Below are 14,039 nucleotides of genomic sequence, written 5' to 3'. Positions count from 1 at the left end.
TTTTCTCATGAATTTTAAAAATTCAATTTTTTCCAGTACTTTTATAAAAAATTCCTGACTTTTCCCTGATTTCCCTGACTTCCCTGACCTGTGGCAACCCTGATTGTAAATAATCACAATAAAATTATATTTATAAAAAAAATTATAATAAAACTTTTTCATAATAAAATAATAATTTAAATAATTAATCAAAATCAATTTACAAGAATATAAAAATTTTCTCTTCTCGCGATAAATTTTGATTTCTTGCAATAATGTTCATTGACCTATTAATTGAATGAAGGAGTGTTTATAGAATAGAACATTACTTAAGACTAATCTACTTTAGTGTCTCCATTCTAACAGCTCTTAATCAATTGTAATTGATGATTTTTTAAAAAAGAAAATGATTAATTAATATTTTTTCGTTTTTAAAATTGAGAACATCGAGACATTTGATATTTATTATAGTGAAAAGAAAGAAAATTTCGAAATGATGATTCTATTTTTGAGTGTTGCAGTCTCTTTTACGGCACATTATGAGGCGTTCGTGAGACAAGAGACTGTGGATAATTTTCATTTTTCACTTTGCAACGAAAGGCAAATCAAAAAGGAAGTAAAAGCATTTAGTTTGCCGAGTGGACGTAAATAGCAATTAATCCCGAGCAAAATTGCTATAAAGCAATGAATATTGAAGATAAACTTTCCGAACGAGAGAAATATTGTCCGTTCATCAATTTTTAGTTTATTTTTTCTTCTTTTTCCTTTTTTTCTTTATTTTTTTTCTTCTTTCTTTTTCTTTCCTTCTTTTTTTTATTTTTTCTTCTTCTTTCTTTTTTACATCATTTTCCTTTCCTTCTTTTTTTATTTTTTTCTTTTTCGGTTAATTTTTTTTCAGTTTTATTTTTTACGATTTGTAGAATTTATATTTTATACTCATTTTACAACTTATTTATAAATTTTATATTATTTACTATAATTGTATATTTTATTATGTAATTTAATTAGTTTAATTTTTATTTTTATTAATAAAAAAGATTTTATTGGAAGAACATTTTTTTTAGCGTAAACAATTTTTTATTTCATTCATATTTAAACTAAATTTAAATTTGTATAATAAATATAAATTTATATAAATAAAGAAAAAAATAAATTTTGATTTTAGAAATTTTCAAAAAAGAAACTAAAAGAGGAAAATTAAAATAAAAGAATTCTGAAACAATTTTCTACAAAATTGACAAAAAATTTCATCTTTTTAAACAAATGAAAACATTTTTTGTTTAAATTTAATTTAAACGTTTATAATTTGCTAAATTTTGTTAAAATTTTTCCTCGTTTTAAATTACAACAGAAAAAAAATTCATAAGCTGAATAAAAATTACTTTTTTGAAAATAAAGAATCAATATAAAAATTGTTTTTACAAAAAAAAATTAAAAGAAATAAAAACTAATAGAAATAATTTTTCTTTTATAAAAGAAAATAAAACAAAATTATGGAACAATTTTCTACAAAATTCACAAAAAATTTGATATTTTTAAACAAATAGAAATATTTTTTGTTTAAATTTAATTTAAAATTTTTAAATTTGCTAAATTTTTCCTCGTTTTAAATTACAACAAAAAAAACTCCACAAGCTGAATGAAAATTACTTTTTTTGGAAATAAAGAATCGATGAAAATTGTTTTTACATAAAAAAAATTAAAAGAAATAAAAACTAATAGAAATAATTTTTCTTCTATAAAAGAAAATAAAACAAAATTATGAAACAATTTTCTATAAAATTATCAAAAAATTTGATATTTTTAAACAAATAGAAATATTTTTTGTTTAAATTTAATTTAAAATTTTTCCTCGTTTTAAATTACACCAAAAAGAACTCCACAAGCTGAATGAAAATTACTTTTTAGGAAATCGAAAATCGATGAAAATTGTTTCTAGATAAAGAAAAAAAAAATAAAAGAAGGAGAAACTAATAGAAATAATTCTTTTTATATAAAAGAAAATTCCAAAACAATTTTCTATAAAATTGTCAATGAATTGTATCTGTTTAAACAAATAAAATTATAATTATTATTTATAAAACCAAAATTATAATAAAAATTAACTTTAAATTTCTATTTGATTTAAAATTCTGTAATTTGATCAATTTTGGCAAACTTTTTCTCTGTTTTCATTTCAAAAGAAAAAAAATTTGCCAAAATGTAGCAAATTATAAAATTTTCAATTAAATATTAATTTTAAATTAATTTTTATTAAAATTTTTTTTTATTTTCAAAAAAGTAATTTTCATTCAATTTGTGACATTTTTTTTTTTTTTTTTATTTAAAACGAGAAAAAGTCACAAGTTAAAAGAAAATTACTTTTTTGAAAGTCAGGAAAAATTATTTCTCGACAAAGTAGAGAAAAAGAAGAAACGAACAGAAATAATTCTCCTTCTACAAGGGAAAATAAAACGAAATTCAAGCATCAACTTTCTATAAATCATGGTTTGAGAATAAAATTAGCTCCACTTGTGTCGGTCTCGAAAACTTTTAATAAAAGTAGATTACCACGAATAGAAGTGATTTCTTCAACAGAACTACCCATATTGTCCATCAACACTATTATAAACCGAAAAAAGTCTCTCTCAAATTTCGCGAATATATAAATCCATTAAAAACGAAATTCAAAGGCGGAACAAAAAAACCCAAAAAAAAACAGAAATTAAATACAGAAAGATAGAAAAATAAATAGAGAAAAATTTGAAAATTTCATGAAAGTTCCGGTCAATGGACCTCAATATCCCTCTCACAAGTTAATGTTTTTCAACACGCCTATATACTTAGCCTTCAGATTAAATGTTTTAATGAGAAATACAGACATATTTGACGTTTAAAAGCGACCGCGGGGCGCCCGCAGGGCCGCGTACAAAATTTCGCGACTCTCAACATCAAGAAACATGTCCTGTCCTATTAATAGAAAATCACGTCTCACACGCGATCCGTCCCTTAAGACGTGGAGTTATTTTCGCCCCGCGACTCGCTACAATTCTTCGTTCAGTGCTTTTCAAGTTTCGTCGAGAGTAAAGTGCGCGCTTTCCGATTTTCGTGATAGCTTTAAACTTGGAGACAAAAGAGATGTTACAATAAAAATATAAATGACACTTTGAAAAATGCCGAAACTAAAAGTCGACCTTGTTCCACATTCGGATCATATTCCTCTCATTCATTGAATTTTTTCATGTTTTCAAATTTTCAAATTCTAGATAATAAAATTATTGAATATTATTTATTATTTATATATTTATTGAATTAAATTAATATTTATCGGACGTAAATAAATAAGTAAATAAATTTGCAAGGTTTTGGTAATTATTCCAGCAAAAATTGTGAAAGTTAACGAAAAATTGGTCAAGTGTCCGCAATCTAAATTTACGGGTATCATAAAGTCGCGCCTTGCCAAAAAATATTACGATATAAAATTTATATGAAAAAGAAGTGCCAAAAATATTTTCTGTGAAAAAAAATTGAAAAAAAGTGTTAAAGATTTGTTTTGTCCAGATTATTTCGAATATTGAAAATTTGTCGCTTTTTCGCAAACATATTTTTTTTGTCAAGCTAAGAAAAATAAATAAAAATGAATTATTTTGAATTATAAAGAGAAAATTTACCAAATGGCAAAGATGTTCAGTTCACTGCGTTTGGCGACGATGCGCTCGCACAAAAATCGTGCACGTCCAGGTAGTGTTGCAACGTCGGCGAGTTCCGATTCGCCACGCAGCGACGAGCAATATTATCCATCGGGATTCCTCTCCATGGAGGAAATGGAGAACAATCCCTGTCCAATAAGCGTTTCGTCGAAAGTCGCTCAGGTGAGAATTGAAAGAGAGGGCGGCAGTTTGGGAGTGACATTACGTGGCGGTGTTGCGAGAGCATTAATAGTGACGAGTGTCAAATCCGATGGACCTGCCGCAAGGGAAGGAAGAGTTAGACCCGGTGATCGATTGCTCGCCGTCGATGAGACTGAATTGCGAGGTCTCTCATTGGCCGAGGCGCAACGTGCTCTTCGCCGTAGTTCCGATGCTCCCGTTGCATCCCTCACCATTGAATACGACATCGCCAATATGGACGAGGCGAGGGCCGCCACTTCCGGTCCGCTTCTGGTTCAACTCGAGCGAGGACCTTCCGGTGAATTCCTTTTTCTGAAAAATAGAATAAAAAATTGAATTAAAAATACAAAAATAAATAAAATTTAATAACAAAATTAAAAATTTATCTCGCAGGTGAATTAGGACTCACAGTGAGAGAGACTCCAAACGGCGTCTATATTGAGAGTCTTCGGCCAGCGAGTACAGCGGATCGTTGCGGTGCCCTTCAACCAGGCGATCGTCTTCTTGCCGTTGATGACACGACGGTGCAGGACGCAGTGAATGCTGCGAAACTTCTTCGCAATTCATCGGATAATTGTCGATTAGCTCGACTGGAAATTCTGCCGAGACCGCCGAGTTCATCGAATAGAACCATTAAACGCAGGGCACAGGCACAAAAAATCCTCAATCAAACACTCTATATGAAGGAGAATTTAACAATTGTCCTGAGGCCCGATCATCGAGGTTTGGGTCTCGTTCTTAAACTCTCCGAAGATCATCTCAATTACATTGTTGACATTCTCGAACCCGGTGGACCAGCCGAAAGAAGTGGCGTTCTTCTGCCAGGCGATAAAGTCATCGCCATTAATCGACGAATATTACGCGATCTCCCTCCGTCCGAAGTTGCCATTCTTCTCGAATCTTCTCAGGTCTTTTCTTTTTTTTTTCATCAAGATCGAACATTGAATTTAAATTGACAGGGTTGTCACGCTTTTCCTCTTTTCAAATTCCCTGACTTTTCCAGATTAAAAAACAGAATTTTTCCAGGTTTCTAATACGAAAATTATTCGCAAACATCAATAATTTCATTTTTAAATAAATATTCAAACATTATTATTTTTTCACAGAGAAATTAAAATTTTTTAAAATTTCAAATTCAAAAACTTATAAGAATATTATTATAAAACATAAAGATAGCGATCACACGCTTTCTTCATGTTTTACAATAATTAAATTAAACTTGCTACTTTGTTACTGTAACTTCTTCAAAAATTACTTTCATCATTACGATTATTCATTTCTAGAATTTTCAACTAAAATTCTTCAATTTCTTTTAATAATTTTTGAAAAAGTTCTTTGAGAATTTTCAAATTCTTTTGTTTACAATTTAATTTTATGAAATTTCGATTATTCTGACATTCCTCAATTAAATATATTAGAAATTAAAAACTTTAAGTAATTAAAAAAAATTCCATTCAACTTTTTGAAAAAAAATTAATTCTACATAATTCTTAATTAAAAGTATGAAAAGTTCAAATTTTCAAAGATTTTAATTTGAAACAGTTTGAAAATTCAATTATTTCAAAAGATCCACGCTATAATGCTTTCAATATTCAATTATAATCTAAAATTTTAACTGAAATTCATTTTTAAATCAATATTTGTTAGAAAATTTTACAAGAATTCAATTATTTAACTACAAAAATAAATATTTCATTAAATAATTAAATGTTTCTTAAAATTGAATTTTCATACAGAATTTTATCAAAAAAATTTCTAAATAATTTAATTCTCTTGACAAAGTTTAATAAAATTTTTAAGAATAATTTCATTTTTCGAGAAATTTGATGAAAATTGTATTAAAAATAATTGAAATTCTGCCAAGAATTTTATTATACTTTATAAAAATAATTGAATTTCGGAGAGGAATTTTATTTTCTATAAAGATAATTGAAATTTTGACGAGAATTTTTGTAAATTTTTTAACATAATTGGATTTCTGCGAAGAATTATAATACTTTTGGAAAAAATTGAATATTCTTGCAAAGAATTTTATCAAAAAAATTTCAGAATAATTAAATTTTTCCGAAGAATTTTATTATTTTATGAAAATAATTGAATTCTTGACAAGAATTTTATTAAAATTTTTGAAAATCCTAATTAAATTCTTTTGAAGAATTTCTTTCAATTTTTTTTAATTAAAGCAGTTTTTTAATAATTTTAATTAAAAATTTTGACAGTAATTGAATTTTATGAACAATTTCATTCAAGTTTTTCAAATAATCGTGTTTCTTAATAATTGAAATTAAACAATTAAATTTATGAATTTTATTAAAATTTTTAGAAAATGATTTAATTCTTCTCAGAATTGTATTATACAATTTTCAAAAATAATTTAATTAATTTAAGGAATTTTATTAAAATATAGAAAATAATTAAATTCTTTTGAAAAATTTTATAACAAATTTAGAAAAGAATTGAATTATTTCGTGAAATTTTATTGAAAATTATTGAGTTTTTGCAAAGATTTTACTATTTAAAAAAATAATCGAATTGTGAAAGATTTTTTAAAAATTCAAAAAAAATAATTGAATTCTTTCGTGAAATTTTATTAAAAATTTTGAAAAAATTTAAATCTTTCATTAAATATTTTTAAAATTGTATTAAAAGTAATTGAATTTTTAAAAAGAATTTTACAATTTTTTATAAAGATAATTGAATTGTTGCGAAGGATTTAATCAGAATTTTTGGAAATAATTGAATTCTTGAGACGAATTTTATTAAAATTTCTTCTTAAAACTTAAATAATTGAATTCTTTTGTGAAATTTCATTGAAATAGTAGAAATTGAAAATAATTAAATTTTGCTAAAATTTTGAAATTAATTAAATTTCTACGAAGAATTTTATGAAAATTATTTTGAAAAAATTTTTATTGTTACAAAGAATTTTATTATTTATGAAAATAATTCAATTTATTGAAGAAATTAAATTAAAAATGTATTGAAAATAATACCTAAATTGTAATAAATAAATTTTAGCAAAAGTTTTAAAAATAATTGATTTTCTTTGCTGAATTTTAATAAAATTTTTAAGAATAATTTCATTTTTCGAGAAATTTTATGAAAACTGTATTAAAAATAATTCAAATTCTGCCAAGGATTTTATTATAATTTTTGAAAATAATTGAATTTCGGAGAAGAATTTTATCTTTTATAAAGATAATTGAAATTTTGACGAGAATTTTTGTAAATTTTTTAACATAATTGGATTTTTGTGAAGAATTATAATACTTTTGGAAATAATTGAATTCTTGAGACGAATTTTATTAAAATTTCTTCTTAAATAATTGAATTCTTTTGTGAAATTTTATTGACATAGGTAGTAGACATTGAAAATAATTGAATTTTGACAAATTTTTGAAATTAATTAAATTTCTACGAAGAATTTCATGAAAATTATTTTGAAAAAATTTTTATTGTTACAAAGAATTTCATTATTTATGAAAATAATTCAATTTATTGAAGAAATTTAATTAAAAATGTATTGAAAATAATACTTAAATTGTAATAAATAAATTGTAGCAAAATTTTTTATAATATTTGAATTTCTTTGCTGAAGTTTAATAAATTTTTTAAGAATAATTCCATTTTTCGAGGAATTCCATAAAAAATGTATTACAAATTAAAAATAATTGAAATTCTGTGATGAGTTTTATTTTGTATTTATGAAATTTTAGTCAAAAATTAAAAAAATTGATGGCCTGAGAACATAGCTTTGACTCTTAAAAGATTTTTTAAATTTCCAAATACCATAAACTTAATAATAATTACGAGCCAAAAATTTTTTCTTCCGTAGAGATTTTTATACGGCGATGACACAAAATTTTTTCAATTTTAAATTAAAATTTTGTTAAAAATCTTTAAAAACAGGCGAAATTTCAGAAATTTTTTTAAATTCCATTCTATTTCCAAGTTTTTTATACCCTTTTCTAAATTCCATACCTTTTCCAGGTTTTCCAGGCTCTGTGGCAACCATGATTGACCAAATTTATCCAGAATTTAATTCGTTGATCTAAAAAAAAGAAAGAAAAACAAAATTATTGAATAGAAAAAAGAAACTCGTTGATCAAAAAACGAGAAATAAAAATATTAATTAGAAAAAAAATTTACAGAAAATTAGGAAATTTCTTCTAGAAATATGTTTTTGAAATGCCAATTTTTTCTTTCCAGGTTGAATTGGTGACGGAATATAAAGTTGGAGGCGCAGTGGTACCAAGTTCGGGAATATTTATGGTTAGAGTTGCGAGACCATCTGGATGTCAGCCAGATTTGGGTCTCACTGTAAATGAGGATTTGGAAATTGCCGAAGTCCGCCGAGGATCATTATCATATCGCACTGGAAGTTTATCGCCAGGCGATCGACTATTGGCAATCGATGGTCAAAAATTAGACCCGGGCGATCTTCGCGAAGCTGCTCAATTACTCCATCGACCTGGGAATTCCGTAGTCGGTCTCACGGTTCGCAAACCGGATCTAGTCTCAGATACAAGGTAATTTCTTCAGTCGAACTAGTAAATAAAATAAATAATAGTAAATATCGAAACTTTTGGTTAATTGAAAATTGAAAAAAAATTCAAAAGGGAATCGAGTATAGCCGGAGATTCCATACAACAATATCCAAATGGTATTTTGCGTTCCGCGAGGGAGAGTTTGCCGAGTGTCGACAGCGCCGTCGATTCCTGGGGCGAAATCGGAGAAGTTTGTGGACCGGAAATATTAAGACTCTGGGACACGACGTCAATTGACAGTGGTCAATTAGAACTGCCAATGCCTTCTTATCAAAGGTAAATTTCCCTTCATCGAAGTCTTTACTTTTTTTTGCCAAAATTCTTGCATTTGAAAATAATTTTCGAAAACAGTTCGAGTCCAGACACACGTGACCAACAGATAGTGCACGTCTCCCTGCACAAGGATCCAGTTTACGAGGACTTTGGCTTCTCCGTGTCCGATGGCGTTTACGAGCGTGGCGTCTATATAAATCGCTTGCGACCAGGTGGCCCTTGCGATGGAATTTTAAAACCCTACGATCGCATTCTCCGTGTAAACGATTCAAGTACCGAAGATTACGATTGCTGTCTGGCGGTTCCACTTATTGCGGCAGCTGGTTCACGTTTGGATCTCACAGTAGCGAGACCAAATCTCGATAATGTCAACAAGACTCTATAAAAAGAAAATTAATCCATTTCAATTAAAACAAGTCTTAATTTTGGTTTTATTTTTGTACACATGCGTTTATTTATAAAAATATATGTATAATACATTATTTTTACCTAAAACACTTTCTCCCGCATTCTATTCACATGCATACAAAATGAATGCCCTAATTTTACATAAACTCTGTACAAACAAAAAATTCTCTAAAAGTCTTGGCGTTTCTTCAATTTTCAGAGAGAGAACAAAATTTGCAGTTCATAATTTCTTTATAATCTTTATATTTCATCTATCAAAATTTGCACCTATGTATAAAATTAACAAATCCGTAAGATTTGCATTAAAATCACTTTTTTCTAAATTAGAATTTTCTACAAAAAAAAAAACGAAAACGAGAAAAATTTTAAATACGATCGTACCAGCGATCATGAAAATCATGAGAATGAATTCGTCATTGCCCGATATTTAAATCGCAGGTCAAATATTCTCCACACAAAAAAAGAGAGAACTAAAATAAATAAAATTAAGTCAAATGTATAAATTCTCGAAATTTTTTTCCCATTTGCAAAATCACCCCATTTTCAGAGTGAAAAAAACTAATTTTCGGGAAAAAACGAGAAAATTCATGACTGTGTCAATCCCTTGAAAAAAAAAAACTAAACAGCATAAAGTCTTTGTAATTCTTTGGCGGTGCCATTAATCATAAAACTATTGTGACCATTGTGATTTAATTTTTGATATTGCGGTAATGTCCTCGAATTATTGTCAGCATATCGCTGATCGTATTTCGCCTTATTGTAGCAAAGTACACCAAATATTGCCAATGTCATTCCAAAGACATTTAAACCAGTCACTGGATTTCCCAATATAAGTAATGTCACTGCGATGACAAATATTCTTTTACTTGCATTCACCACCGCATAAGTTAGAGGCGAGACAATTGATAATACTGAAAAGGCGACAATATTTTGTAACCAATTCAAAACACCGTCGACTGCAAGTAGACCAAAAATTCTTGCATTCATATCGACGGCTGTTCCCGTTTCTGGATTGTGCAGCAAACTCCGAAAATCCGACATTAACCACACTGGAAGAAACATGAATAGTGCTAAACGTCCCAGGACATGAAGAAGACGAAGATGATGAATTCCCGTGTCATGTAGAACCTGAAATAATTCATTTTTTTAAATAAATTAAAAATAAATTTACATTTTTTTATGCAGAAAAATAAAATTTTCAATAAAGTTATTACAGGCTTCACAGTGCCCCTAAAAAGTATTTTAGGGGAAATAGGGGACTGAAAATTAAAAAATAGGGGACTTTTAGGGGACCATAAAAATTGGTTAAATAAAGATAAAAATATAATTTATTTATACAGGGTTGCCACAAAAATTTTATTTTATTTTTCCCTGACCTTTCCCTGATTTTCAAACACAACTTTGACTTATTCCCTGAAACTAAAGAATATTCTGATTCACTCTAAAAATCATTAGATACTCAAAAAAATGTTTTATTAAATTTATTCAAAAGTAAAATTATTCGAAAACATCAATAATTTTATTTAAAATAAATATTTAATTCATTTCTTTATGTTTTATAATAATTAAAGATGATCAACTGCCAAAATCATTAGTTTATTATTATAAGAATATTGTTACTGTAATTTCTTCAAAATTATTTATATCATTTCAATTCAATTAACATTTTCTAGAATTTTTAACTAAAATTCTACTTTAAATCAATAACATCAATTATTATTCAATTAAACTTTTTCAAAAAAATTAATTCTACAGGATTTTTAGTTAAAAGTACAAAAAACAATAATTTAATTCTACGAGAAATCAATTATTTAAATACAAAAATAAATAATATTGAATGTTTCTTAAAATTTAATTTTTACGAAGAATTGTATTAACAACTTTTGAAAATATTTAATTTCTTTTAAGGAATTTAATTAAAATTTTAATGAGATATTTATTATATTAAAGAATTTTATAACAATTTTTGAAAATATTTGAAAACTTTTTTTGAAGAATTTTTGAATTCATGAGAAGAATTTTATTAAAATTTTTGAAAATAATTGACTTCTTGAGAAGAATTTAAAAAAAAATTTTGACAATAATTTAATTCTTGAGAAGAATTTCCCTATCTATTTATAAAGATAATTTAATTCTTGACGAGAATTTTTAAAAAATTTTGAAAATAATTTAATTTCTGCAAAGTATTTTTTTACTTTTCAAAAGAATTGAATTCTTGTGATGAATATTGATATTTATCAAAATAACTGAATTTTGGAAAAGAATTTTATTAAAATTCCTTAGAATAATTGATTTTATGGAAAGAAATTATGCGATTTTGTTGTTTATCAAGATAATTGAATTCTTTTGCAAAATTACTTAAAAATTTTTGAAAATAATTGATTTTCTGCGACGAATTAAATATTATTTATGAAAACATTTGAATTATTGGAACGAATTTTATTGTTTTATTAAATAATTGAATGTTTCTTAAAATTGAATTCTTTCCTCAAGTTTTAATAAAATTTTTAATAATAATTGCATTTTTCAAGGAATTTATTTAAAATTGTATTAAAAATATTTGAAATTCTGCGATGAAAATAATTGAATTCGTAAATGAAATTTTATTATTTATAAAAATAATTGAATCTTTTCGTAGAATTGTATCAACAAGTTTTTTCTATAATTAAATTTGTTGATAAATTTTATGGAAATAGTAAATATTTAAAAACATTGAATTGCGAAAAACTTTTGAAAATAATTGATATGTTGCAAAGAATTTTATTTAAATTTTCGAAAATAAGGGGAATAGGGGACGTTTAGGGGCCAAAATTGAAAAAATGAAACTTTTAGGGAAATAGGGGCCAGACTGTGAAGCCTATTAAAAAAAATATTAAAACAAATTTAAATTGGTATTTAAATTTGTAATTAAAAATGTAATTAAAAATTCGAAGGATTTTTTGAAAAAATTTGTTTACCTTTTTTGAATAAATGTTTTGTAAGGAGAAGGCCAGCGTCGAAAGTAAGGCGCTAATCAGTCCCAACATGTTGAAACTTATTTCGGTTAGAGTCGCAATTGCAACTCCGCCGACAATTGGCATGAGACTCAAGTAAACCTGCCATGTTTGCTTTTCACGTAGAATTATCCTCGAGAGCAGTACCGAGAAGAACGGCATTGTCGCCTTCACTGGGACAAAGCCAAGTTTCGTTTAAAACCCAGAAGAAAGATTCATTTTAAAGATACATTTTAAAAATAACAAAAATTTTAATGTAGCAAATATTTTACTTATTTCTCTCCTAAAAAATCGTTTGCAACTTAAATAATTTTCAGCACATTAAATACCAAAGAAATTAAATACAAAAATATATTAAGTACTAAAATATTTAATACAAAAGTATATTAAATACATTTTTCTAAAGTTCCAAACGTTCAAATAAACCAAATTTTATTTATTTATTTCTTCTTCAAATTAAATTTTTATCACAACAATTTTGCGTCACAAAAAGAAATAAATCAGTTTTAAAATGTACAATTTAAGTTTTTAACATTTGCAATATGAAAATATATTTTTAAAGAAAAATATTTCGTTTATTTGAACTTTAAAAACTTTTAGAGTATTTAAATAAAAAAAATATATTAAATATAAAAATATATTGAATATTAAATACGAAATTAATTTATTTTCGTAATAAAAAAAAGGAAAGAAAAATAATTTACAGTTTTCAAGAAATTGTTTCTCAGGGAATGAAACAATTTTTTTTAAAAACTGTTTTACGATAAGATAAGAATTTAAAATGCTAATACAAACGTACGATAAAAAAGTACAAAAGTATTTTTCATTTTTATTTACAAATGTTACTTTATTCTTCTTTCAAATTGTTTAATGAAATTTCATCCTGACATTGATATTATTTTCTGTAATATTGATCCCGTCGTAATGAACAAACTTATCGAGAAATTGAAGACTATTCTACTGTTTCATTTTGTCTTTAAATTTTTAAAATACTTTTAAAATCCATTTGAAAAAAAAATATTTAAATAGTAATTGAAATACAATACAAATACAATAGAATAGTATTAAAAAATAAATATAATAAGAAAAGGAAAGTTTATAGCTATGAGAAAATCATTTTCAGGAAAGAAATATAAAAAACTGAAAAAATATTAAGATTAGATTAGAAAATTAGAATAGATAAAAAACTATAAAATATAAAAGGAAGTAATTGAAATTAAAAATAATTTTATATTTTAAGAAAAATTATAAAATCCATAAACTATAGTAATAGTCAAATTGCAGACACGAGATGGTATTTTTTTTTTTTGAAAATAAACCTGAATGTCAGGTGAAAGGACATTGTAACCACGTGGACGTCAGTGCGAGATAAAAAATTGATGTCAAAATTTTTGTACTTACCAGTGTGGGCATAGGATACAGGCACTTTCCAGATGGAGACATGTCCAAATACACTGACGAGAAATTTGCCCAGTGCTAATGGTACAATCAATCGAAAATAATAGCCCCAAGCAATGTCGTTTGAGTATTTTCGTACACCCCAAAGGTTAAAGAATGGCCCCGAGTATATTGTGATTGAGGTTAGTTGAACCATTGTCGCTGTCATTGGATATGGAAATTCCGATAGTAACATTTTCCCAACGACATTATTAGAACTCGATATTATGTACCACAATATACAGAGAAATAATATTGTCAAAATTTGTCGATTTTCCCTTGAATTCTTCATTATTGCACTTGTCACTTATTCATTCACTAATCATTTACTATTTCATCTGTTCACTTATTTTCCACTTCATTTACAATTTTTTCTTCTTCTTCTAATTATATTGTACCGGTATTTGAATACCACGTAATCAGTTTCTTTCGGTGCTTTCGGTTTGTGAAATTCGAGGAAATATTAAGGAGGAAAAATGTACACTTGACATTACCTCTATTCTATCTTTCACCCGCGAGGTCTTTCCCCTCGA

The 14,039-nt window shown here is 26.1% G+C and overlaps 2 protein-coding genes and 1 long non-coding RNA gene across 4 annotated transcripts in view; 1 reads left to right on the top strand and 2 right to left on the bottom strand.

Moving 5' to 3' along the window:
* Positions 1-3,768, bottom strand: part of LOC122498034 — an 8,258-nt gene extending 4,490 nt beyond the window's left edge. Inside the window, exon 1 of the long non-coding RNA XR_006301195.1 lies at positions 3,630-3,768. This is a non-coding gene — a long non-coding RNA (uncharacterized LOC122498034). The remainder of the gene's footprint in view (positions 1-3,629) is intronic.
* Positions 2,582-9,150, top strand: LOC122498028 (glutamate receptor-interacting protein 2). The gene is made up of 5 exons (XM_043605523.1): positions 2,582-4,146; positions 4,242-4,756; positions 8,058-8,377; positions 8,468-8,671; positions 8,747-9,150. The coding sequence occupies exons 1-5, from the start codon at positions 3,633-3,635 to the stop codon at positions 9,051-9,053; spliced, it is 1,860 nt and encodes a 619-aa protein (XP_043461458.1). The 5' UTR covers positions 2,582-3,632; the 3' UTR covers positions 9,054-9,150.
* Positions 9,098-14,039, bottom strand: LOC122498030 (solute carrier family 35 member E1 homolog). 2 transcript variants are annotated; one of them, XM_043605525.1, is made up of 3 exons: positions 13,471-14,039; positions 12,034-12,242; positions 9,098-10,204 (listed from the first exon to the last, which is right to left on the bottom strand). In XM_043605525.1, exons 1-3 carry the CDS (start codon positions 13,796-13,798, stop codon positions 9,695-9,697), a joined length of 1,047 nt encoding a protein of 348 aa, XP_043461460.1. In that variant the 5' UTR covers positions 13,799-14,039; the 3' UTR covers positions 9,098-9,694. The 2 variants fall into 2 exon arrangements, with proteins under 2 accessions (XP_043461460.1, XP_043461461.1); XM_043605526.1 differs by having other exon boundaries at positions 12,034-12,237; positions 13,471-13,656.

The sequence above is a fragment of the Leptopilina heterotoma genome, unplaced genomic scaffold (assembly GCF_015476425.1).
Source record: "Leptopilina heterotoma isolate Lh14 unplaced genomic scaffold, ASM1547642v1 Lhet_14, whole genome shotgun sequence".
NCBI classification, from domain to species: Eukaryota; Metazoa; Arthropoda; class Insecta; order Hymenoptera; family Figitidae; genus Leptopilina; species Leptopilina heterotoma.
Note: the sequence above shows the minus strand (reverse complement) of the source record. Positions and strands in the feature narration are given on the sequence as shown.

What these genes read in the sequence shown, in the direction of transcription:
- LOC122498030 (XM_043605525.1), bottom strand. Translation starts at nt 13,798, where the DNA reads ATGAAGAATTCAAGGGAAAATCGACAAATTTTGACAATATTATTTCTC. An exon ending in TGTATCCTATGCCCACACTG is followed by an intron (nt 12,243 to 13,470) that starts GTAAGTACAAAA and finishes GCTTTGTCCCAG; the next exon opens with TGAAGGCGACAATGCCGTTC. An exon ending in AAAACATTTATTCAAAAAAG is followed by an intron (nt 10,205 to 12,033) that starts GTAAACAAATTT and finishes GAATTATTTCAG; the next exon opens with GTTCTACATGACACGGGAAT.
- LOC122498028 (XM_043605523.1), top strand. Translation starts at nt 3,633, where the DNA reads ATGGCAAAGATGTTCAGTTCACTGCGTTTGGCGACGATGCGCTCGCAC. An exon ending in ACTCGAGCGAGGACCTTCCG is followed by an intron (nt 4,147 to 4,241) that starts GTGAATTCCTTT and finishes TTTATCTCGCAG; the next exon opens with GTGAATTAGGACTCACAGTG. An exon ending in CCAATGCCTTCTTATCAAAG is followed by an intron (nt 8,672 to 8,746) that starts GTAAATTTCCCT and finishes TTTCGAAAACAG; the next exon opens with TTCGAGTCCAGACACACGTG.